General features: G+C 42.0%; 2 protein-coding genes across 6 annotated transcripts in view; both read left to right on the forward strand.

Annotated features, from left to right (window-relative positions):
• The first annotated feature begins 115 nt into the window (after positions 1-115).
• On the forward strand, positions 116-17,997 carry PLCXD2 (phosphatidylinositol specific phospholipase C X domain containing 2). The gene is made up of 4 exons (XM_061350560.1): positions 116-341; positions 12,652-13,112; positions 14,846-15,087; positions 17,752-17,997. The coding sequence occupies exons 1-4, from the start codon at positions 206-208 to the stop codon at positions 17,912-17,914; spliced, it is 1,002 nt and encodes a 333-aa protein (XP_061206544.1). The 5' UTR covers positions 116-205; the 3' UTR covers positions 17,915-17,997.
• A 6,528-nt stretch (positions 17,998-24,525) lies between these two features.
• The window catches only part of PHLDB2 (pleckstrin homology like domain family B member 2), a 115,424-nt gene continuing 114,721 nt past the window's right edge, over positions 24,526-25,228 (forward strand). For all 5 annotated transcript variants that reach the window (XM_061350614.1, XM_061350617.1, XM_061350619.1 and 2 more), the window contains exon 1: positions 24,526-24,671. The gene's annotated coding sequence lies outside the window, so the exon portion shown is untranslated. The remainder of the gene's footprint in view (positions 24,672-25,228) is intronic.

Consider the following 25,228-nt stretch of genomic DNA (forward strand, 5'->3'; position numbering starts at 1 on the left):
GGACCGCGCGTCCCCCTACGGAGGCCGAATCACCTGCCCCAGGACGCACCCCCGGAGGGGCGGGGCCAGCAGCCCGCAGCCAATGGCTGCTCGCCCTGCCGCGGTGACGTCACCGCACCTGTTACATAAGGGGGCCGGGCTGCCGTTACCGGTTCCAACCCCGCCGGCCCTGCTGCTGGGCCCGGCCCGGCTCTTCGGGCCCGGGATGAGGTCGCCGGCCGGGAAGCGAGGTGGCCGGCGGCGGGGAGCCGCGGGGGCCACGGCGGACAGTAACGCGGACTGGATGGGCTCGCTGCCGGCGGCGCTGCGCTCCTACCCGCTCTCCAACCTGGCTATTCCGGGTAAGGTGGCGCGGCGGCAAGGGGAGGGGTTGTCTGGGTGCCGGAGGCGCCGGGGCCTAAGCTTGGGCCTGTGCCCGCCGGGGTGACCCTAGGCTGGGGGGCGCTGCTCTTAGGAGGGTCGTAGGGAAGTGCTCGGCCGGGGTGTTTGCGCGCTGTTGGGAGCTGCGGTTGGGTTTAGGCTGGGTCTCCGCCCCTGTGTAAGGGCTAACGTGAATCCCGTCTGTTGTGAGAAAGGAAGGAGAGCTTAATCTTGTGTAAACACTGCTGTGAGCCTAACCCGTTGGCCTACTTGTTTTTACTGGCTTTAAAAGAAGGTAGCTGTGAGCGCTGGAGGTCCTATTTGATGTTTTCCAGGTTATTTAAGTAAGGCTAAGAGCAGGTAGGGGAAAAGGTTTGTTTATGTTGACCATAACAACCGGATGTTCACCGCATGAAAACTGCCTTTTTATAGCAGAACTTACGCAGGTTGCCAGAGGGGAGAAGTGTGCAGTGTGGTCCTGAAATCATAAAGTCCTAGCATAGTTTAGTTTGGAAAGGACTTCTATAGGTGTTCTAGTTTGAAACCCTAGTGCAATGAGCAGGTATATGTTCAACTAACCAGGTTGCTCAGAGCCCTGTGTGACCTGAGCTTGAATGTTTTAAGGGATGGGGCATCTATTGCTTCCCTGGGCAACCTGTGGTGTTTCACCACCCTCATATTAAATGTCTTCCTTATATCTAGCTTGAATTGCTCCTCTTTCAGTTTAAAACAGTGCCCCTTGTCATATTGCTACAGACCATACTAAAAAGTCTTTCTTGTAAGTCTGCTTTAGGTACTGGAAGGTTGCTGTAAGGTTTCCCCAGTGCCTTCTTCAGGCTGAACAACCCCAATTCTCTCAGCATTTCCTTAGAGGAATCATTAGGATGTTATTGGCCAGTATAAGAAATTGACTAGGGTAAGTGTCAGCACTGCTAGTTGATGAATAGGTAAACTGATAAATGAGGAAGACAGCAGATGGCCCTAAACTTAGGAGTAGGCTGGCTTTCCATCTGTAAATGGCAAAAAAAACCCTTCTAATATTGCTTGTAGATGTCAATAGGGAAGACTTTAGGGGCAGCTATTGTAGCTAACTGAATGTTAGACTCTGGCTGTTAGTGGTGCAAGCTTGATTTGTATGGCAGTGCCTTAGCTTGTCAAAATCCTTTGGGTAAATGTTAAATAGAGGACATGTTTTGGGAGACAGTTCCCTAGTAATGAGTATGTTCCTTTTTTTGTGCCAGCAGAGATAGCCAAAAGATATTTCTAGCATGTGGAGAAGGGGCTATGGGGCTCCTTTGGTGTAGGTACTACAGCACTCACTACTGCTTCACCTGCAGTAGTAGTAAAAAAAGATGAAAGGCTTCACCTCAAGTGAGAAGTGTTTTTGTCTGTGCTTAAGGCTGTTTCTCTTTCTCTGGGTGCATGTACTTCCTGTGCTGGAGTGAGGAACTCAACTGCCTTGGTTTGTTTGGGTTTTTGGTAGTTTGAGTGTTGTGTTCTCTCCTCCTGACTCCCAGTCACCCTTTGTAAACAGGAGCAGAAATTTAACTCTAGGACTTGAAACGCTGAAACTTGTTTTAGCTTGAAGTAAAGCCAGCATTCAAACCCATAAAATTTGGTTATGTTTTGCTTCTTTGGGGTTTTCTTTGTACCTTGCACTTTGGAGAAATGCAGTGTTTGAAAAATAAATCAGTTCTGCTTTTTGAGCTGCTTCTTTTCACTGGCTTTAAAAAAGATAGCTGTGACCTCTGGGGTTGTTTTTAACCTACATAATTCTATGATTCCCTGAGCTATTTAATGTGCTCTAAGTCATGCTACCTGAGGGCAGAGAAAGTCATTATTTGCTCACCCCTTAGAATCAACTGATAGCAAATGATGTTTAAGTCATGTGTTTCATAAAGTATGTCAGTTTGGTGTTTGTGATGATTTATCTGTCTTCAAAATTGAGAGAGACTTAGGAATTTTCAGGGTCATCTTCCAGAGCTTAGGCTTTTTTGCTATTTGTGTTGTAAAAGAAAGGCAAAATGCCAAACCAGTATGGTCTTTTCCAAGGAAAAGAGATGTTTTCTGTGCAGTCTTGTGAGAGAAGGCATCTTTCATGATGAGAAACTGTCAAATATCAAGTAACTATAGTGTCATCAACTTAAATGCATGCAATATGCTCAACTCAACTAAAGCACCTTCAGCTGATGACCTTCTGTGAAATGCTAGAGGGTTTTCTCTTAATTATACTCCAGGCTAATCCTCTTTGAATGTGGGTTTAAAAATGAACTCTTAACCGTTCTGATTGCAAACGTGACTCTTGGCAGGCTTTGTATAGTATGTTTAATCTCAAGCTGCTTTACTCCAAATGATTTTATGAAATCACATGCAACTGTGACACTTGTTACTTTCCTTGGCCATATTTTGATCTGCATCCTGTTAGTTGTGTTATTTCTCTGTTGAGAAATGGAACACAAGAGAAAGCTGCAGTGCTCTTGCTGATCTACTTGTAAAGTAAATCAGCTGTTTAGAAGAAATTCTTATGGAAGCCTAGCTTGTTTCTTGCTTGTGTTTGCATGCTGTTAATTCATGGCACTGTGGCATGTCCAATTTGTACTGTTTTACTCAAACTACTTGTCTAGGTAATTTTTGCAGTATTTTAAAGAACTAGGTGCTAGGATTTGAGAAATCTTTCTCCTTGTGAAGGTAAAGCACCATTTTCCAGTTTCATCAAGCGTTTTACATCAATACTTATATTAGGATGGGTGAAACGCGTACTCTTTCTCAAGATCCGTTCTCTCTGAGATCATGAGCTTGTGCCTGTTATTTTGAGACAGCAAAGCAATCTAGCAGATGTTCACTGCCAAATATCAGTGTTTGCTTATCGAGTGTTTTGTTAGTCCAGGCTCCAAGCTCCTGGATGAATGTGATAAGCAGAATAGTAGTCAGTTCTGTTTTCCTTTAGGTCTTGGTAATAATGCATTTCCTTAACCCTCTCTGGCTTATTCTATCCTTGAATGATTAAGAGTCATAATGTAAGAGGTAGGTATACTTAGCAGTTTTCAACCAAGCTGTCCCCCTAGATAGGCTCTCCTTTCTGGTGAGGTTGGGTATCTGAGTTTTTTACCTAGTACTGGTTTTCTTTCCTTGTCTTCCAGATGAAAGTTAAGATCATTTAGGTAGGGATCCAGTGCTGTTTGCAGGATCACTCAGAGCTGTGGGTGCCTTTCCATAGTATCATCAGCTAATTAAATGCCTCTTCTGTCCCCTGCTTTCTTTACTCCTGCAAGTCTGAAAGCGTGTGTTCATCAAGCTAGCCTGATGGGAAAGCTTTTCTGTGTTAAAGATGGTTCAGAAGGATTTTATTTGGAGAAGTGTTCCTATAAGAGAACCTTGAGACAACTCTTTATGAGGTTGGGCAAGCCCCAGGATGGATGCTGGAGCATGCGCGTGTCCTGCGGGAACCTGATGTAGTGCTGGAGATGTAGGCAGGGCACAACAGGTTGAATGGATGCATTTACATGACATGGGATTTCATGTAGTTTTGGGGAAATACCTGCTGTTGCTAAAAACTAAGTTCAGTTGGGGAACAATTAATTTGAATTAAGGTCAGGTTCTTTGGAGTCACTGAAGATAAGAGCTGAAAAACAGAGAACTTGGTGGGGGAGAAGTAAAATGTTTTGCTTCAGCACTTTGAAGTGTGATAATAACGAAAACAGAACCCAACCTTATACCAGTGTTTTTGCCCTAGAGTGTAAGATTTCTGTTTTAATCTTGGAAAGGTAAATGTTTCTCTGTTAGTCAGACTTTGTACATGTGAGCATGACCTGAAACACCACCAAAAGTCAGGTTTTTAGGTGCTGTACATGTAGAGCTGAACTTTGTTAGGCATGTTGCTCCATTGGTGTGGAACGTGCAGGCAGGGCAGCCTGTCCATCTGGGAGAGGTAGGACAGCTCTTCAGTCACGGTTTCTGTCATCTTCTAGTGATGCCAGCTGGTGTGTTCACTCTTCTTCCAAAAGCGTGTGAAAGTTTGGCCAGGATCTCATTTCTAAGTAATGCAGAGCAATTGGAATGCAGAGCTGTTGCTGTCTGCGTCAGGCTGGATGGTTGGTGATGATGTCTGTGGGGTGCTCGGTTATGGGTAGTTGGAGCCGATGGAAAAGATGAGCTTTGCAGTTTCAAAAGCAGTTTTATAATGGAGAAAATTATATTGGCTCAAGTGTTGTTAAAATAAGATCATACAAGAGAATTTAAGTAGTTGTTAACAATGTCTTTAACTTGACTGTTCACTGATCTCTGAGGAGAGATGTGTCCCTGGCCTTCTAAAATAGCAAGTATTTGTCTTCTGCTCCAAACAACAGCACTAGTCAAGCTGCCTTATTTTTTTCCACTATGATGCATGCACTCTTTTCATTAACTTTTTGACCAACTTTTAATGGAATAACTTTCCAGAGTTTGTTCATGGTAGTGTCAGTGTGACTGTGGCCAAAACTTTCAGTACTGTAATGTGCCACAGTTTCTGCCCTTCTTTGGGAAGATTTCCCCAAAAAGCCTGAGGCAGAAGCTTAATGTTTTTGATCTAAATGATCAAAGACTTGCTGAATAATCAGCCCTAGAAAACAAAGCTGTACAAATACAGCTAGTATTTGAAGTCTTAATGAGGAGCAGCCCTACAAGTGAAGCCCGTAGCTAAGCCTAAAGGAGGTATGCGGAGTGTGAAGGCGTGTTTGCTGTGATGACAAGCTGTGGGTGACTGCATGGTGCCATGGTGTGACTGCTGGGTGCTTACTGTGCTCATGTCTCAGGCATGTGGGGAATACCTGGTGCTGGTGGGGCCCTAGGCATCTCCTGTGCATCTTGCTACACAGCAGCTCTGCTGTCCCAGCAGTGTGACTGCTCACCAAAAGCCCTATGGTCTGCTTGCCTTTTAGGTGGCCCAACAGAACTGAAATGGTTCTTAAAAGAAGCACACACCCTGTCCAGTTAAGAACTGGCCATTAGGATCTTACTCAATCTGGTTGTTCCGTTTTTTTGCTCTTAACCTCTGTGACCCTGAGGTGAGCTGCTGAACTTCCTAATGCTGTGGTTTTCTGTGTTCATGGGCTAGAGTGCACTCCGGATGCGCCTTCTCAGAGGAGAAGTGGTGGTGAACTTAAGACTGCATCCTCCTTCCAAACAGTACTTCTTTGGAATCCTAATTAAAAGGATCATTGAATCAGCTGAACTGGCTGTCTGTTGGGTTACAGCTCAGAAGGAAGAAATACATAATGCTCATGTTCTGATTTAACACAGTTTATTTTTCTTCCCAATGTGATAGTCAGAAGAAGGCTTCTGCATAAGAATGGTGATGTTGGATATGATTTGTAAATGCAGAGTTTTTATGTGGGACTTTTCCTGAGGTGTTTTATTACCTGGGAGTCTTTTTTATTGTATCAGCAAAACTCAGCTCTTGTTATTAAGAGGCTATTCAACTGTCTGGACCACTGTACTGATGAGAATACTAATGGAAGCTTTTCCACTATTTCCAAGCATCAAAGTATTTCCTTTGTGCATCTCTGTGAGTGGTTTGGCAGACAGTGGATCTATGCAGAAGATCCCCTAGAAAGCCAGCCTTGGATGTTATGGTTTCCCTTTCTAAAGGGCTGCTGTCATCTATTCTACCAAAACCCAGTTGTTCTCAAAATGCCACAAAATCTTCTTCAGACAGTATATGAAGATCTTCATTATTTTTTTAATCAGGAAAAACTTCCTTTTTTTATTAAAACCTGTGTCCTAGAGAGATAAAGTTGTAGTTGAAACAGAAAAATGATGTTGGTCTAAGTGGTTGGTGCTGTTGTATGTGGTGTGAAAGTTCCAGTTTGCCTCCTTTTCCAGGAAAGATGTAAAATGAAGGAGAAATACTGTGTAATGAAAAGACAACAGTTCCCTAGAGCTTTCTTGGAAGAGAAGGAGCCATTGGTCCACACATTTGAGTGGTCACAGAAGAATATAGGACCTCAAGCTGCAGGGTGTTTTTTTCTCTTAAGAACAGGTAGATCCATGGGGGCTTTGAAGTAATAGAACTGTTTTGCCACTTTTTGCTTCCCCAGTGCAGATAGCTGAGGTTGCTGATAAATGGGAAGGAAGTCCCTGTTAAATCACAAAACCACCTTAATGGCATTACATCCATCAAGTGTCAAATGGATTTCTTCTGGCTGGGAAAAAAAGCCAACTACCATTCAGTATTGTCTGAGGATGTTTTAAACAGTCCTTTTTCACCCTTTCACTTTGTACACCTTTTCTTGCCCCCCATTCCACCCCAACCCTCAAAGGGGCAGTGGGGGAAATCAGGGTAATTCTTTGATAAGGAGAATAAGTTTTGCTAAGAGGATTTGGTCTGTACTAGACTTTGTCTTCCCTACTGTGACTGCAATAATAATACCTAAGGTATTATTTTAGGGTTCTAATAAAATATAAGCATGTGAATAGTTTTGGATAATTAATTATCCATAGGAATTCTGTTATTTCTGACTTGCCTCCTTTTGCTGGGCAGTATAATATGAATGATTGGATTTGCTTTTCATCAGCAAAGAGCTTTTAAGATGTTAATCTTTTGATTAGGAAATCTGGATTGTTAATGACGTGAATCCTGAGGACTTCTGGGCTTTGAGAGATGCATTTGTTTATCCTGGTTTTCCTCTCAGTTCTGGCATACACAAGACATTCGGTTTAGAAGAGCACTTAGGGGATAGTTTTAACTTGCTAGCACTTGCATCCTGTGTTTTTGGGACTTGATTACTGTGCTTCTAAGATGTCTTGGCTATGCAATGTTTGTTATGCTATGTCATGTGTGGTGTTTTGTAATATATGGGGAATGTGCTTCGTCCGGTGAGCAAAGCTTGCTCTAGGAAGTTTGGCATAGCTTTAGCGAGGGTGGTTGTTTGTCCATAAATGACCTGTCAGTGCTTTTAGGCAGTTGGTACAGTATGGGAGCCTTGCTTCTTAATGTGTTTAACATAACACAGGAGGTTTTCTTGCCTTTTTTCATTCCATTAATATAAAGATCAAATTATTCTGATCTAGTTAAAGTCATTGACAGTGCAGTCTCCTGGTCTGTGGGTTTCATTGATTGCTTCTTGGTTAGCCAGACTTTTTGCAGGCTAAGCAGCATGTTAGTAGGCATGTTTGTGTCTGGGGGGAACATAAAGGCAGGTTTTGCCTTTTTTTCAGGTAATTGGGAGTGTATAAATTATCTTCTATATTGGAAGGTATCTGTGCTTTGCATTCTATGTGGTCATACCTTTAACATCCCTTAAAGGTAAACTTAACAAGCAAAAGGGCGTGAGAGTAGGTGAGATAGTGTTCATTCCCGTCTCTCCACTGCAACTGTATATGCAGAAACTACTGATGTGCAAACAGAAGGTAATAAGAAGCAATACAACTAGTAATTGTTGAAATTCAAGGCTTACCAATGTTCTATTGATGAGTGTCATTTGTTTGAGCTACACCAGGGGTTTATTTGACTTATCTGTGACTAAGTAGCATGAGGAATAGACACACTGTGAAGTTAGGCTCTGGTGGAGATGCAATGATAAAAGGCTGCTTTCTAATAATTAGCACAAAGACTTGGACGAAAAAGTCATCCTAAACAGTGAAATAAGATCTATTTCGCATGCAAATTCAATTAAGAAGTGATCTGTTTAACACACAATTAACGTGAGAAATTAGTGTAAGGAGAATAAAAAGAGGCTTAAAGATATAAATAAAAATTAATCCACGATTGCACTCAACTGGGATAAATTTAAGAGGACTAGCCATAATCTTAACAATCTGGCATCTGGGAGATGCTTCTTTAATACTACTCTAGCCTTTGATATAGTGAAGTGTCTGGGCATTTGATGGAACATGACTGTTTTCCTTGAAGCTTTCCAGTCTTTGTCAGATGAAAGGAAAACCAAAGTAGAGCAGTGATTGTCTGTTGCTTTCTAAGAGCTGCCAGCTGATTAGCAGTCCCTAAACTTTCTTTGTGTGGAGACTTTCATGCTTAAATTTAGTGCTTGCTGCTTCATGCTGTGCATCTTCAGCCTGTTGGAAGCAATTGGCAAATCATCTCTTGGTTTTATTTCCTGTGTTTAGCTTGCTTTTGTGGGAAGAGTTGAGTATCCAAGTGATGCCATGTCACTGGAGCAGTTCAGTAAAGCTTGCAATCTGAATGCTAGTCCATTCTTATGTACAGTGACTTTTAGTGTGCTGCATGTGCAAGAACATGCAACCGATGTTGTTCAGACTGAGGCTGTGGCCTTTGTTTGCCTAAAGGATGGCAGAGACAAAGTTTGTTGGCTCTTCTTTGCCTTTTGATTTCTGGTCTGTAAGATAGAGGTTATAAATACCTATGTTCATTAGTTGCATTGTTAGCAATTAGCAGATTTAAGGAACATATTTAGTGACTCAAGATCAGGTGTTATTTATGTTAAAAATGTCAGGTATCTGAAATGTCTTGCTGACAAGACTTCTTGAGCTTATTTTTTTGCTTCATTAGAGAAGTGGTCTTGGTGACCACCACATCCCTGGTGATGTTCAGGGAGATGTGTGCCATTTGGGTAGTGGGAATATGGGCTTCAAATGATCACTTGAACATGGGGAAGACTTCTGTTTATGTTATGAGAGTTTTGTAATGCTTGCTCTGTTCAGGAGCTGCCAGCCCTGTTGCTGTTACTGTACAAGAATGCTACAGCATCTGATTATCTTCACACATCCTTCTGTTAAATGTGAATTCAAAATGTGATTAGCAACTTGTAACACTGATCTGCAGACAAAATGGGGCTGGTCTGCTCTGTGCTTCTGGTGCAGGCTCTAGCCTCTGCGTTTTAAGCAGCACGGAGTTGGGTTGGTTTAGGTTATGCTTATTTGAAAAGCAGTCGCGCTGTATCGGCATTGATCTGGCTCTTGCCATATCTATGGTATGGCTGGGCCCTTGGTGTCGTTTAGGGGGTAGAGTGAAGGAGAGCAGGGATTATTTTGACATGATGCAGACAGCTTAGCATGTAGCTTAACATCACAGCCAGGCTATATTGAAAGCCAGTGACTGAGCTGGTAACATAGCACAGTGATCTTGAATTAAAGAAGGGTCTGGTGGATGATGTAGATTTTCACCTCTTACCTCCCAGCCCAGCAAGTATCAGGTGTTGTTGCTTCAGGTTTTCAGTTTGCCTTCTTTCTGCTTGCCAGAACCAAAATATTCTGGGTCCAGATAAGGCCCAGATGCTTCTCACAGTATGTGGCTGGCCTGCTGTAAATGACCATTGATAATCTAATCGAATTTCTGCTGTTCCTTCCAGCCTCAGTGTTGGTGATGCTCCCCTGGCCTTCTTAGGAGGTGGTCTTCTACCAATCATGAAAAGGAGAACTGGTTTGTTCAGATGCTTCTGTTTGTGTTCTTTGTAATTGTATCTAGGTATATGTATTGATTTGATTGTTAATGAGAAGTTCAATTTCTGAGGCTTTCTAAGCAGAGCCACAGGGCAGGAGTTGGTAAGGATCTTCTCTAACTATAGAAGCATATCGCATATAGTTGAATTACAGAGATAACAGCTGCCCTGTTAAGGAGTGCAGTGAGTGGTGAAAATGTTGTGATGTGCTTGTGGTGGCTTTTTTCTTTCTTGTTGCTTTTCAGAGCTAGAAATAGAATTTGATTTGTGAGTGGAAGAAGTTGGTTCTCTGTAGCTTTCTATGTGGCAATAGGCAAAGGAGGGCTTTTGCAGCTGTAATATGTGATCAGGTTCAGGAAAAAAAGCTGCTTCTTAGCTTGGGTTTGATTAAACAACTCTGATGCTAGAGAAAATTGTCATTCATTCATAAGCCAAACTTATCAATGACACTAAGGGAGCATAATGGTGCAAGTGACTTGTATAGGCATCTCTCCAGAGGCTGCTGTTCAGTCGTAGTTAAAATTAAAGTAATGTTTCTTATGGACTTATTCTAGCATCTTCAGCAATTTTATACAGTGACCTAAACAGAGGAAGACATTGAATACGACTTGGAGAGGAAAAAGAAAGGCAACACACACACTCAAACAAAGTGCCTTGTGACTTCTTGATGCAGAGATTAATTCAGAGGCCAAAGAGAAGCCTCTTGTGATTGAGGTCAACTTTGCAAACACTGGAGGAGCTTGCAAGGCTCATTCTGCTGCACAAGGGAGTGTGTGAACTTCAGGTATCTGAGTTGCAGCTTGCAGTATGAGCCAGGCTTTGTATGGCTTCTTCTGAAACGTCTTCTAGGTGTTTGGTCCTGTATTTTGTTTGGGATTACACATTTGGAAGTAAGGGAAAAAAAATGCAGGTGTCACTTGAAACCTGACAGCTACTTTTTGATGTAGTTTAATGCGATAGGTACTAAAGAGCTTCTTAAGCTGACATCTTCTTAAAACAGCTTGTTACTTGCCACTTGTTTTTAGGAGACTGAATGGAAAGGCCTGTAAGAGACATGCTTTTCAAACACTGAAGAGTTCATGAAGAATTCATTGAATTAGTTTGAATATTCACTTGTAAAGCCTGAAACATAACCTTCATGGTTCCTTTTCAGTAGTCTTCAGCTAGTAGAAATGGAGCAAGAGTGCATTTTAGGTTGTTGTGAACCGATGTTTGCGCAGACTGTTCTTCCATTTGGATTAAAGAATCCTGACAAGGTAATCCAGTTGAGATCATAATCTTGTTTATAGCTCTGACCTTGCCTCACAGGAAATGCATTGGTCTTCTGGTGTGCACTGGTACGCATATAGAAGGTTTGAGTGGAGGTGGCTGTGGGCACCTCAAATATTGTCTCAAAACTGGAAATTACAGACGAGGGCTTTGGGGTTTTTTTACCGAGTTGCAGACTGAGGTATAGGAGGAAATTCTATGGAAGTACAGTCCCAGAAGGAGGGACAAGAACCCTGGGACATGGGGAAAGGAAATGCAGATCCTGGAGGCATGGTTCATGCTCTCTGTACCCCAAGGGCAGCTGGCAAAGGAGCTGCTTGTGGTGCCTGGATGTGAAGATGCTTTCCCTGCACTTGAAGTGGGTGTGCAGCTATCAGGTGGGGTTTGGTTCACTGAGGAAGCCCTCACCTGCTGCCCTGAATCAAAAAGGGAGGCAGGGCTGTTCAAGCTCCTTAACATGCTAGGGGTTTACAGGGAAATCATGTCTGAAGTGGTTGCAGCTTCTTGGCCAGAATGCTGGTGCCTGATGTAAATGGTTAGAAATCCCTGGTAAGCCTCAGACTGTGGTAGATCAGCTTCTGCCCATCTTCGCTTTATGCTGCTGTAGTACAGAGATAAACTGAGATACACTGCCCTATTATTACTCTTTGTTCTGTTACTGACTAGGATAACCTAGGGATATGGGCTATTTCATTGACTCTGAGGCTGCTATTTTGAATGAGTTTTGTTTCCATTCACTACTGCCTTTTCAGTTGGGGAGTTTTTTAGTAAGCACAAATTTTGTGTGCTTACTGTTGCAGAGAACTGTAAGCTGCAGTTTCTCTGCCAAGGTTACAGCTTGTGTTAGAGGAACTTGGTCAGATGCTCATTATTTAGGCAGGGACTGGTGATTTTGATGGTTGGTCATCTCTCTTGCTGAATTTTATATTCACTGTACTTGCAGTCACTCAAAGGCACTGCCAGGGGAAGACACATTCATGAACTCCTTTAATATGAGCGTGGTATCTAACTACACACTAACAGTGTTCCACCTCTAAGTTCAACCACTTGTTGCTTTCTATTCAAACTATTAATCCTTTCTTTACCATCATGGGGCTTTAGTGAAATGTCCTCATAAGGTGGGCATGTAGAGCTAGATCCCTCTGTCCATCACATGAATGAAGATACCTGTTGCAAAAGCTTCGGTGTGTTAGGTCATGATTGGATTTTGCAGGTAGAATGAATATGAAGCCGCAGATTCTGATAAAAAAGCTGGAGTCGTATCTCAAACTAGTGATGCACCAGGCTCTGGGAATGCTTTAGAGATAGATTGGTAACTTGTAAATGAAGGTAGGTTAGAAGGAAATCTCCCTTTGCCACTGATGTTTGTCTTATGATCATGGTTTTCAGAGTGCACTGAAATTGGGAGCTCATAAGAGTGCCATGCACACTGAGAACCTTAAACATAGATCTTGTTGTGCAGTTAAGGAAAATTAAGGTGCAAAGGACAATCTGAAATACTTGCCCTTGACCTTTACCCTGTGATCCTGCCATGCAGGTGGGGCTTATCACTTCACTGAGAACATGGATGTGGTGTGTTTGGTGAGTCAGTTTTCTATCATTAACTAGTCTTGTTTTTTTTTTCTCCTAGGATCACACGATTCCTTTAGCTACTGGGTTGATGAGAAATCTCCTGTGGGACCAGACCAAGCCACAGCCATCAAACGTCTGGCCAGGCTTTCTTTGGTTAAGAAGATCATGAAGAAATGGTCAGTGACTCAAAATCTGACTTTCAAAGAGCAGCTGGAAAGTGGGATCCGCTACTTTGATCTTCGGGTATCTTCCAAACCTGGGGAAACAGGACAAGAGATTTACTTCATACATGGCTTGTTTGGCATTAAAGTACGGGATGGGCTGAAGGAAATCAACACCTTTCTTGAGCAGCACCCCACAGAAGTAATCTTCCTAGATTTCAATCACTTCTACGCCATGGATGAAAACCATCACTTCTTCTTGATCAACAGGATCCGCTCAGCATTTGGATCCAAACTTTGTTCCGTTGAATGTGTAGAATATGTGACTTTACAATACATGTGGGAGAAGAAATACCAGGTAGGAAGAGGCTGTGTAATGTTTTTTCAAACCTAAAAGGTTAAGATTTAAATAGAGAAGCTGGGTGTCATTCTCACAAGGATGCTGCTGAGAGTCGTATTTGAAGCCTCCTAGGGCCTCCTTTATGTCGTGTGCGTGTTTCCCTTCACTTACACATGGCTGTGTAGGCCCTCCATACAGGGTCTGTCTTCTGAGCATGTTAATTGAATGATAGCATCCTTGAGTCTTGTGCTTCTTACATATGTCTTTCTCTTCTGGAAGAGCATCTTGTGCTGAAATTGTGTTGGTGAGGATTTGATAAACTGTCACCTTTTAGGCCAGTGTGAAGCATGTAAGCTTTGATGTGGATAATGTACTGTACAGAATTTCTTAGCTCCTTTGCAGCCATCCCTATCAGTAGCAACAAGGCTAAGCACATCTCTGTGGTAACAGCTCCCATGCATACATACAAATTGAGAACAGGGTTTCAGCAATGGCACATGGGTCTTAAATGGTAAAAATACATCAAGCTTTGAGTATTTTTTCTCAACTGATGCTGTCAATCTTAGAATCCAAAATTGATCATTCAAGTCTGGGTGTATTGTGGTTTAGACCCAGCCAGTAACTTAGCACCATACAGCTGTTTGCTCAGCCATGTCCCCCATCGTTCCCTCCTGCCCTGAGTGGGATGGGGAGGAGAACTGAGAGAATGTAGACCCCATTGGCTGAGATAAGAACAGTTTAATAATAAGTAAAATACAGTGGTAATGTAAAGAATACCAACAATAGCAATAAATATAGGAAACAAGAAGAAATAAAAGCTCGGAAGACACGGGTGATGCACAGTACAATTGCTTGCCACCCACTGACCCGTACCCAGCCTGACTTGAGCAGTGATAGGTGCCTTCTAGGTAACTCCTCCCAGTTCATATACTGGGCATGATGTGCTGTGGCATGGAGTACACCCCTTTGGCTAGTTTGGGTCAGGTGTCCTGTCTCTGCTCCTTCTTGGCTTCTTGTGCCCCTCCTCACTTGCAGAGCATAAGAGACAGAAAAGTCCTTGATCAGGCTGCTACTGAGCAACAACTAAACATCAGTGTTGTTCTCAAACTGAAGCCAAAACACAGCAGTGAACCAGCTACTGGGGGGGAAAAAAGTAGCTGGTGCAGCTGAAACCAGGACCCAGTGTTAATAAAAGGTGTTGCATCCTGAGGTTGTCTTCTTAAAGGGCACCACCTTACAAAGCATAAAATACTTTTGATTTACAGAAGAATTTGTTGGCAGTAAGACTGACATTGGCATCTCATGCAGCAAGTGTGAGTGGAATGCTGTTAGGCCAGTCAGCCTGGTACTCCTAAAGCACTTAATAGTGCTTACACAGAAAATGGCATGGCTGCTAAAAATCCTTAACTTCCAATATGGATGTAATAGTCTATGACAGTGCTCTGAAACACTTTTAAGCTGAATTCTTTGAATGACATTTCAGTATGTTCTTGGCAACTGTTTCATCTTAAACTGATGACCCATAAAGCCTGAAGCAGTGCTGTCTTCACAGCTAACCAAACTGATGTCTGCTTTCTTTATTTGCAATAGCACAACAAACTACTGACACTTGTAACTCAGGAGCAGCTTTATTCTTGGTCCTTTTTTCACTGCAGTACTTGATAAGCATAAACCAATGCAACATGATGGTTTGATATAAATAATGTAGTTGTGAAATTGTGTTCATTTCTCCTTTTCCTTTGTTCTGTTAGGTTCTTATATTCTACCACTACCCTTTGTGTCAGGAATACCCCTTCCTGTGGCCAGGGAATAAAATGCCAGCACCATGGGCTAATACAACCAACGTGCACAAACTGTTACAGTTCCTGGAGACCACTCTAGAGGAACGGAGTCATTATGGGACTTTCCATGTTTCTCAAGCCATCCTCACACCTCGAGTGAGAACTATTGCACGGAATCTAATTCGTGGTCTGAAGAACACCCTTGTTCATAGGTAAGGACTTGGCTTGCTTTCTCAGTTCTTTACTTGTATTTCCTCTTAAAAGAGGCCCTGAATAGGACAGGTGCTATGAAACGTCTGCATAGAAGTAACACTTGATGAAAGCATGCAGTTTTGCTTCATTATTGCTCAAAAGATGTTTCCAGTAATCAAAAGTAGTTATTGAAAATAATGAAGTAAGAGTGTGTGTATATAGGTAGATAGATAACTGTGCTTCCTGATAATTGGAGCTCTATCTGAATGTGATACGATTTCGTAAAACATGGGCTGGACCTGTTGTTTCAAACCAGTAACTCATTACAAGTTCTATGAACTTGAAGCGGGGAGGGGAACCTTGTGCCTTAGAGGAAGAATGCCTATCTGTGGCCTCAGTTTTGCATTTGTCTGTACCAGTCTATGTCAGTGACTTCAGTAATGGCCAAAAAAGTGACCTGGGGCTATTTTATCTTGGCTTTTTTACCAAATATTAGATTAACAATCTGACTGTTTTGTACCACTGACTGTTGTACAATTAATTTGCCAATGAATAAAATCATTAGAAGAGGGTTTTGCTCTGAGTAGCACAGAGTGCCAGTGATTTTTTTTTAATGGTGTGAACATGACCAGTATAGGTTCCATGTTGATCTTATTTTATGTGTTATCAATGTGTGATTGTTGGCTAAAAATTGCTAGGACTGCAAAGGCCTTTTTGGGATCCGCTGTCCTGGCTCACTGTGTAATATTGCCTGGTTTGATGTCCCCAAGAGTTTGTTGTGCCATAATGATACTGAGTTCTAAATTACCCTTGTAAACGTCTGATTGGTCAGCAACTGAGCTTAATACTAAGCAGTGAGATAAACAGTCTATTTGGGAGAATCATTGGACACTTTAGAAGTAATTACAGTATTACTTTCCTGATGCTAAAGTCAATAAAAGGTGGTTTCTTTAAAATCCTTTTTAAAAATATCAAGTGTTCTGCTTTTACAGTCACAAAAGTGAAGTGTTTTCCAGGTGAAGTATAAAAAAAATTTGAGTTTTCAGTTTCTTTCCTGTTTACAAACATTAATCTAGCAACAGATAATTAAATCCAATGATGTTTGGAGCAATACATTGAGGTCTCCAGGCTGGCTTGCGCTTCTGTGGTCAGCACTGGACGCTAGATGGTGCTCAGCTCCTTTGAGACTGGGTTTTGCTATCACAAGTTGCATAGATGTAAATGTGCTCGACGGGGATACTGAACAGAAAGCAGGTATATAACTCATAACTACATACTGTACAGTAAATGTACTGCTCTCGTGGTTAGAGGAAAGATGGTACTCAATTTTTATCCTTACACTAGTAAAGGATCATCTGATTTCATGGAATGGGTGAGCAGTTTTAAGTGACTCCTAGTGTGGATCTCAGCTGCAAACCACTGATAGCTGGAAGGCTGCCTTTGCGCCATCCCTTCCCCTCAGCTCCATCGTTACCACTTAGTGGAAAGTGAACTGTAAGGATTTAAAATAGATGTTGCAGTTTAGCATGATGGCTGGTATCCATTTACACATGCTAGCTGATTTGTAGGTGTAAATCTATCTTTGCAGTGCTGTGTAGATGTCTGCCTTCTCATATGGAAATCTTGCCTGGAATATGAATATTTAGGTGTCTTGAGCTCTTCCTAAAGGAGGAATGTGTAATGTTCACACTTAAATGGCTCAAGTCTGGTGTGTCCCTTGACAGGGACAGTAATTATGCCTTGACTCAAGTTATCTCTTGTATTCCTAGAACAAGAGCTGTGGGGTGTTTTTAGGGTTGTTTTGAGTTTTGTTCTGCCTCATCCTTTTAGCTAATTCACTCGCCTACTGCCTTATTAATAAAGCTGGTTATGTGTGTTATGGCACTAATTTAAATCTAATATATTTAGTTGCTTGTCTCTATGCTGAAAACCCTTGTGTCTGCCTGTTAAAGAGCAAAAGAAAAAGAAAGCTTGTACAGACTCCTGACTTGCAGTCTGTCCAAGAAATTACTTAGAAAATCTACTGTGGGGAGGAATTTCAACTCCATTTAATCTAATATCAGATAGAGCTCACCTTTCTCTGGTTAGTTATGTATGGTGGGATGTTCAACCCTTGTAGAGCTGAAGGCTTGATTCTGGTTTGATTTCCCTGATTTAGTTGCCCTCTGTGAGTCTGGAGGTTGAAAGGGGTTTGGTAGAAATGCAGCATGCTGCTCCTGATACCTTCTTTCCTGCCTGCCCTAAGGCAGCAATCCTTTCCTGCCCACATCTTGGGGCAGGAAAAGGTGTAGCCTTGCTTTGTGCTACACTCAATTTTGCTGTGAAATTAAGCTTTGTGATTTGACATATATATGGGTAGGAAGAAACCAGGATGGTGGGAATGGTGCTGCAACATTAAATCCTGAAGCACAGTCTGCTCAGTGCCTGTGGAGTTCACAAATGTTACTTGATTGCATGATAGTTTGGATTGATGACTACTATTTCTATTTGGTACCTAATGATTGCATGCTGTGTTAAGAACTTTTCTCATCAGGTAGTTGCATTTTGGGTGGCTGGCCAGGACCTCATCGCCAATGTGAGATGTTAGTTTATAAAGAATATGTTGTATTTGAAAGAAGTAGAATGTGTATAGGGAAGAGTCTCTTTTAAAATGCTCTTCTTTCTCTATTTCAATTTCTTAATAGGAACCTGCCCATGATTTTGAATTGGGTGAAAGCACAGAAGCCGGGTGTTAAGGGCGTTAACATAATTACATCAGACTTTGTGGAGCTGGTTGACTTCGCTGCTACAGTTATTGCACTGAATGACCTCCTTTTAGAAGAGGATGAATCTGCAACTAAATCCTGATGGCTGCATCCCATGTGTGCTCCTCAGTGGACATCTTCAAACTACACTCAGTTCATACCTATTAAGTGACACCTGTTGTAAGACCTCTTTAAGTGAAGGAAGTTTTCTAGAGGAAATACAGTTAAGGATCAAGTACAGCAGACTCCCTTCTCCCACCAGCGTGTGGGTCTGAGTGGAACAGGAGTTGCTGTCTGAGTGCTGCTCTGGTTCTATGTCTGTGGCTATGCGTTAGAGTTGCGCACACATCTGCGGTATCCGCCTGCCAACAAGAGGCTGGCCTCTGGGGCAGATGTAACGGATGCTGATGCATGTCTCCATGGTGACTGGACTCACTGGTGTGTGCATCCTCCTTATTTCTCCAGACCAGGGCTCAACTAAGGATTGCTGCTGATCCCTTAGCAGTGGTGTGACCAGCCTCGCCAACACAATACCTTCCTGGGCTGCCTCAGGCATAGCTGGGCTCAGCTGGAGGTTGCTGCTGTATTTATTACACTGTTTCAGATGCTACCTCTTGACTTGTTTGAAGGAACAGTATTGCCATTGTTCAGGGGGAAGTTGTTATACTGTGTTGAATATCCTGTCTGTTGGGCCTGAGAGGCAAAGGCTTTGGCATGCTCTGCCTCTACAGAATCTAAATTCTTCTGGACCTCTTTATTTGTTTTCAATACTTTTATGTCTTTATTGCAACTATGTTGAAGCGTGTTTATTTTGGCATTATTGTGAAGACTATTTCAGTCCTCACTTTACGAGGATTATAACTGTCAAGTCTGAATTCCTGTTGAAACATTTGAGGAACCACAGCTCAACCTTTCTCATTTGCTTACTGGTCATTTGATTTATGTTTTTCCATCCATTGAGTTTTCATTAGGAGAAGTCTCTTGCCCAGCCAGCCTTCCTCTAGAAGGAGGTGGGCTAAGTGGCAGTTAACTTGGTATGCAGAGAATTGGTGCTGACAGGGACTGCTCAAAACTCCTAGTATTTATCTCTGTGACTTGCAATGTGACAGTGAATTCTGAAATGGACCCCAAAAGTTGTGCTTGTCGTTAGAGCTACAGCCATGGGGGAGTCATCTCCCCAGCCTGCAGCTACTTGTGATGAAGTGGTAGTCGCACAAGCACAGGCAGACATCAGTGCTGTTTCTTTCTGTAGTCATAATCATTTTGTGATGAGTCACAACGAAACATGACTCTGCTTGAGCCAGTGTGGTCATGTATTGTGCTTATCAGCGTTTAATTGACTAGCTAATAGCAGTCCTACTGTCTGACTTATCTTGGGTTTAAAAGAAACCAACAAACATACAGGTGACTGATGAGCAGATGCTTCTCTGCTCAGTCATCCTCCTAAAGCAGATGTTGGTGCACTAATTACTGAGTGATTATGAATTTGTATTAATCTGCAATGGGATGGATTGTCTTCGTGGATATTTTCTTCAAAGGAAGAGTGAATCTCCAGATTTATTTTGCTGTTGTATCTGCCATCATGGTCTGACAAGGCAGAAAAAAAACCCAATACCTCCCTGCTTGTCACAAACCCTGATCTTAGGATAAGACTATCTGCAAGTTCTCAAACCTCCCATGTGAACCATGAGTTCTGAGCAGACTGTAATCTGATTTATCTGTTTGTCACATGGTTTTCATTAGAGTTCTGTGAATTCTTTAAACTGAATCCTTTTACTACAGGAGTTGGGAGGGAGTGTCTGTCTCTCAAGCTGTCTTTCTCCTTTCTTCTTCTCTTTCAGTGACAGGGGGCAAGTAATGAAAATGAGGTTTTGGGAACTGAAGCTCAAACTTCCAGTTCAAAACTGTCTTTGAAAACCCCAGCAGAAGGTTTAGGGTTGTTGCTTTTTCTCATGGATCAAAGTGTTGGAACCTGTTTTGTACAGCACTGTTTTGTTTGCAAAATTATTTAAAATACCTGGATTTTCCTTAGATGAATTTAGTGTTCACCTGTTTTTCTCATGGTCCCAACTGAAACTCCATAGCGGTGTTAAATGTATGGGTTTGGTTTCAGTGGTCTTTTAGGTGCAAGTTTTCTTAGTCCTTAGGACTTGGGAAAACGTGGCTTGCATGCTGATGAGGCAGAAGTAATATGTTTGCAAGGTTTCCTGCAGAGCTGGAGGGCAAGGCAAGAAGGTGAAGTGAGTATGATGTTTGTATTCAACCTTTACCGTGTTTTGTACTGTATATATCTACCTCAAGAGAGATTTATCAGGCTTAACCAATATTTATATTGTGCGTGCACAGTGATGACTGTGGTGTTAGATCTTCTGTCGTACGTATTTGAATAGAGATGCGATGGTTATAACTCAGGGCTTTGGTTAGATATTTTTAAGTGCAAACTCAGAAGTTTCTCATGTGTTCGCTGTTTGTTCTTGCCTCTTGTGTTAGGACAAAGGCATGCTATGTGTTAGGGGTTAGCAGAAGGACAAGAAATGGAAAATAGCTTTAGTATTAAGTGAGGAGAAAAGAATTCCAAACCTAACACATTTCAGTAAGCTTGTCCTGTCTGAAGAAGCTTGTGTGTCATTTCAAAGCAGTTATGGTGTTAGGTCTGTGAGCAACCTGACAGCTTCAGTAGTGACTTGAGCAACTGGCAAATACAATTGCCATCTGCACGCGATATACTGGTGCAACTCTGGGCAACATTAATGCTTATGTTTATAATTGGTTTTAGGGTAGTCCTAAACCATCCTAAGCAATATGAACTACCTTTCTTCTGCTACGCTTTATAGCCTGTAACAAAGCTATCTGTATAATAAGCTTATCTGTGACATAGGGAATCTGGATATTGGTGGTGCTCACACTTTGCAGAATGGAGCTCGTCTAGACCTGGACTTTGGGCTGTGGACTCTGTTTTCTACTATTATAAACATAAAAGGTGAGCTGGGCAGGAAGGGAGGATCAAGGAAGCAGGGCATTAGTTTGCATCCAGTGCCCACATTGAAGGTGTGGCAGTGTTTAGCTAGGTTTTGGGCAGTAGATTGGAGCAGGTCTGGCAAGTGAGTGGAAGTGGCTGCAGCTTGCACTGAGATACTGCCTCAGAGTGGGCCGTAGCAGAGCCAAGTATGGAACATCTAACAACCTGCAATGTCATGCATGTGTGAGCTTGAGGAAAATTAAGATTGGCATGAATGCAGGAGAAGGCTGGAGGTTCCTTGTTGTTGATGTAGACCTGCATCTGTTGAGTATTGTGTTTTAGTCTTGCTTGTCTATTCCTAAAGCAGTACAGATTAATGTTAAAACACTCTAGGTGAAAAAATTCCCCAGAAGATTTGTTCTGAGGACTTGATCAGTCCGTAGGTGCTGAGAGAGGAAAAGCCAGGAAATTAGTAGCTACTTGAGACTAAGTTCTTACTTGAATTGCTTGTTCTTGAATAGTTATTTGTATGGTTTGTTATTACAGATTCAGGTTACTTATACATTGTTTGACTGTTTCTCTCTAATGTGCAATTGCTGAGTATGGGTTTATATTCAGCATCCTTGTTCTGGCATCATGCGAATTCTTGCCATGTACAGTTCAAGGGCATACTTGAGGTGCAGTAGACCTCTGTACATATCCATGATGGGAAGCAGTGCAGAGAAGACTGTTAGAGAGCATGTATGAGTTTTTTAGTACCTTACTGTGTGCTTGTAGGTGAAAGCAATTAGTACTAGGTTGTTGCAGACTCACAATCTTATCTCTTGACTTGGGAACTGCTGTCCTAACATATTTAACAACTGTGGAGCTGGTATTCTGAGAATGAAGGACAGTTTCCTGCTGTCTAGTTTTATCTCAGGAACTGAAGGGAAGCTAACATGTGTGTACTTAGCTGTAGGAGTGAGGATCCCACTGAAGACAAGGCTGGCAAGGCAAGTTTCCAGGTCAGTGAGAGGTATCAGGCTTGGAGTCTTCAGAGCATCATTGCTGACTGCAAAAAGGCCCTTATTTTCCTAAACAAACTTTGGGAGAAGAAAGGAATAATTGGAGAATGGTATCTTTGCTCCTAACAAGTGCTGTTTTCTGCACTGGTACTAAGTTAATACATTTGAGTTCAGAAAGCTGAAGAAGCGCTTCTGAGCAGGGAGTTTGGCTCATACAGATGTCGTGCATCTGCCAAGATGCTTATCCATTGTTCTCATCTGACTTAGCCTTTGGAAATGTTTTCTTCGTGTACCTGTCTCAGGTGTCAGAATTCTTTGCTGTATCAGCTAGCAGACAGGGTTTAGGACTTCTGGAGGCAGAGGATTGTTGTCATTTTGATTTCAAGTTGGGCTGCCCTTTGAAGTCTGACAGAGCCTGTGAGACTTGAGATTTACTTGAATATTTAATACTTCATACAAAGTCCCCATTAAGTTTCAGTAAAACTTTCATGTAGAGTTGAGCATATTATTACCAATCCCTAATAAACAAGTTCTTTGGTCAGAAGGACTGCTGTTTTGGGTCAAAACTTCAGGTAGGCTTTCAGTGGTTGCTTAAGCACAGAGAAATTGTATAATGTGAGGAACAGAGCTGACCATAAACTTCATTCAAAATGAGATCAGTCAAGATGTAGTCCTTGCAAGCAATGAAAAGGAGGCTTTTTTTCCTTTTGTCTGACTAATTCTTATCCAGGCTTGTTTTTTGACTGAACAAATGGGTAGAAGAGCCAGAGTGTATGCTGAAGAGCAAATACGTTTTATGCTAAGGACATGTGTATTGGGCTGGCTGTAGTGAGAGTCTAGTGGTTTACTTAGGCACACCTTTCAATGAAAACCCCATTAGCTGTTTGGTTTACATTGTTAAATCGCTATTAAAAACATCAAAATCAGCCCTGTGAATTCAGTATGTCTGTCTTGAGGTGTGTGTACTTTTGTAAGCATATTTATTTCTCTACAAGTCTTATCATGTAAACAAGCTTTAACTTTGAATTGTAGGGACTGGAATGTCAGCTTTAGAAGTGTTTGCTTGAATCTGATTGTATTTTATATTCCTGAATATGTATGATGTTTTGTTCACTGAAACAGTACTTCCCTTACCTTTGTTAGAACTGTGATAACTTCTGTATCGCACTTAAACTGAATAGCATATTATTCGTTGTGAAATAAGTATTGATCAGTACATCCTATATAAAAATAATTGATGGTTCTTGGATTTTTTACATGTTATGTATTTTGCAGTTGGATTTTGTGTTATTTATACTGTGTAAGGAGGCAGAGGGAGCCAGTTGGAGGAGAGCTACCAGTTCTCAATTTATATCTTGTGGTGGTTGTGTGCTTCACCCATCTGTCCAATTCAGTTTTGTGCAACGAGGATGCTGTGTCTGAACTGCAGATAAACTTGGGGCTGACATCTGTTTCTTTCTGCTTTACTCTGCCTCATATCATTAGGGTTTTTAATCCTGAAAATAAAAGTACAACTTGAGTTAATCATCTTTACTGCATGTTCTGTACTGCTGACTGTTTTGATATGTGATGATCACATTGTGAGTCAATTAAGATCAGTTCAGCTCACTTACTTTCCTGATGCATAATGGTGTCAATGAAGGTTGTTTTTTGAGGTTCCACGTCTCGGTGCACTTATGGACAACACATCTATTTTCAGGATGTGCTGAGAGCTTCTGTGGAAGTAGCAGTGCAAAGTGAGGAAACTGATAGCATTCACATGCATGCACAGTTGCATCTCTGCCTGAGCACACAGGGATTAAAGCATGCCAATGCAGCAATCTAGCTGTATCTTGAAAGGCAAGTCCAGTTTTTGTGCAGCCTCTACTGCTGTAATATAGGTAAGTAAGCTCCTTGGTAACACCTGATCAGGAAATGAGATATTGATCATGATTCCCAGAGTGTGGTCTAATGTTGGATGCTTGTAACCTGATCAGATAATGGAGACCTTCCTTTTTGGTTACTTTCAGCTTGCCTGTCTGGAGAATGTGGAAGTACGGGGTGTTTGCAGACACTGGTAACCGATAGATTTTGATTTACTGTAGATCTTACTTTACTTTTTGGAATCTCTAAAGGTAGAGCTGGCAGTTCAGAGCGTAATCACTACTGTGCCTACATGTTGTCTCAGACCTTGAGGTAAGTGTTTACAAGCCAGACTAGACTAACAGTGACTCACATAAATAGCTAGCCAATGGTTATAGTAATGGGTCTGAAATGTGTTGAGGGCAGGGAGTCTGCCATGAAATTCTACAGAATATATATCTATGTAGCATAAGTCAAATGTGAACAGCATAAGCTGCCAGTGTGTGAAAATGTTCGTGGTTAAATAGTTTGCAGTCGCAGAGCTACTTTCTCTCCCCTCCCTGCCCCAGATAGTGTTGCCCCAGACCAGGAATCATGTACCTTAGAGGGGACATGGGTGCAAGAGCAAGCATGATTTCATCATGCTGCTTCTCAAGGGGGTGATTTAATAGATACTGTTCTTTTCAGCCTCTGTGCCCTTTAGCAGTGCTGGACAAGGGCACACGTGTATGAATGTGCATATATATGCACAAAGTAGATAACTTCTGTGAAGTGTGTGAGACTGCCAGAACTAGGCATATGTACTGCAACAAATTTATGCATGCCCTTTATACCGAGTTTCGCTGTTGCTACAAACCTGTGATTAGCTGTTCAAACAGAATCATTCCTGAATTGCATGGGGCTCGGTGTTGCTGTTTGCCTCTTAGGAGATACTGCTGAACCTGCGTGCAGGTTTTTAGCTGTGGAGGATAACCTGTTCTCTGCTGTCTGAAGGAAAACCAGTTTGAAACCTGGTGTATGCTGCCAGCTGCTTGCTTTCTACATGTATCTGGAAGGTGAGCAGAAAGCTGGCAGGCTCTGGAGCTGAGTAATGCTAATGTCACCGGTTCTTCTGATGGGTTAGGTGACACAGCAGTTGCTTCTATTAGACTAGAAAACTGCTTGAACAAAAAGCTTGTCTCCAATATAAATCCAGTAAAATGGGGTCAGTTTGTCAAGTTCTCAGGTGATCAAATGCTGGAAGAAGAAACCAAGTGGATTTTAACTACTGCTAGTTACTGAGTCCAGCTGTTCTACTCAGGGATCCAGAGTCTGATGTTTGCTTCTGCTCTGCTCAGCTGATAGCAGTGCCACCACCTAAACTGGAGACCAAGTGGAATCTTCTGGACAAGACTCAAAGAGTGACCAGGATCATTAAGAGGTAACTTGCTGCATAGATAAGCTGTTCAAATAATCACACTTAAAATCAACTTCACCTCAGTTTAGAGGTCTGCTTTAAATTAGAAGCAGAGGTTGCTTAGAGTAGAAAACGGTTGGCTGTTTTTGTGTCCAGTCTCATATCTCTTATCTGCAGTAGAAATAACTATACCTTGGGGGAAGAACTGTGGGATCA

The sequence above is a fragment of the Neopsephotus bourkii genome, unplaced genomic scaffold (genome assembly GCF_033783945.1).
Source record: "Neopsephotus bourkii isolate Nb327-2 ecotype Australia unplaced genomic scaffold, CSIRO-AGI_Nbou_v1 NB_532, whole genome shotgun sequence".
Lineage (NCBI taxonomy): Eukaryota > Metazoa > Chordata > Aves > Psittaciformes > Psittacidae > Neopsephotus > Neopsephotus bourkii.

Coding starts and splice junctions, on each gene's coding strand:
- PLCXD2 (XM_061350560.1), top strand. CDS start 206: ATGAGGTCGCCGGCCGGGAAGCGAGGTGGCCGGCGGCGGGGAGCCGCG. Junction 342..12,651: donor CTCCAACCTGGCTATTCCGG/GTAAGGTGGCGC, acceptor TTTTTCTCCTAG/GATCACACGATTCCTTTAGC. Junction 13,113..14,845: donor TGTGGGAGAAGAAATACCAG/GTAGGAAGAGGC, acceptor TTGTTCTGTTAG/GTTCTTATATTCTACCACTA.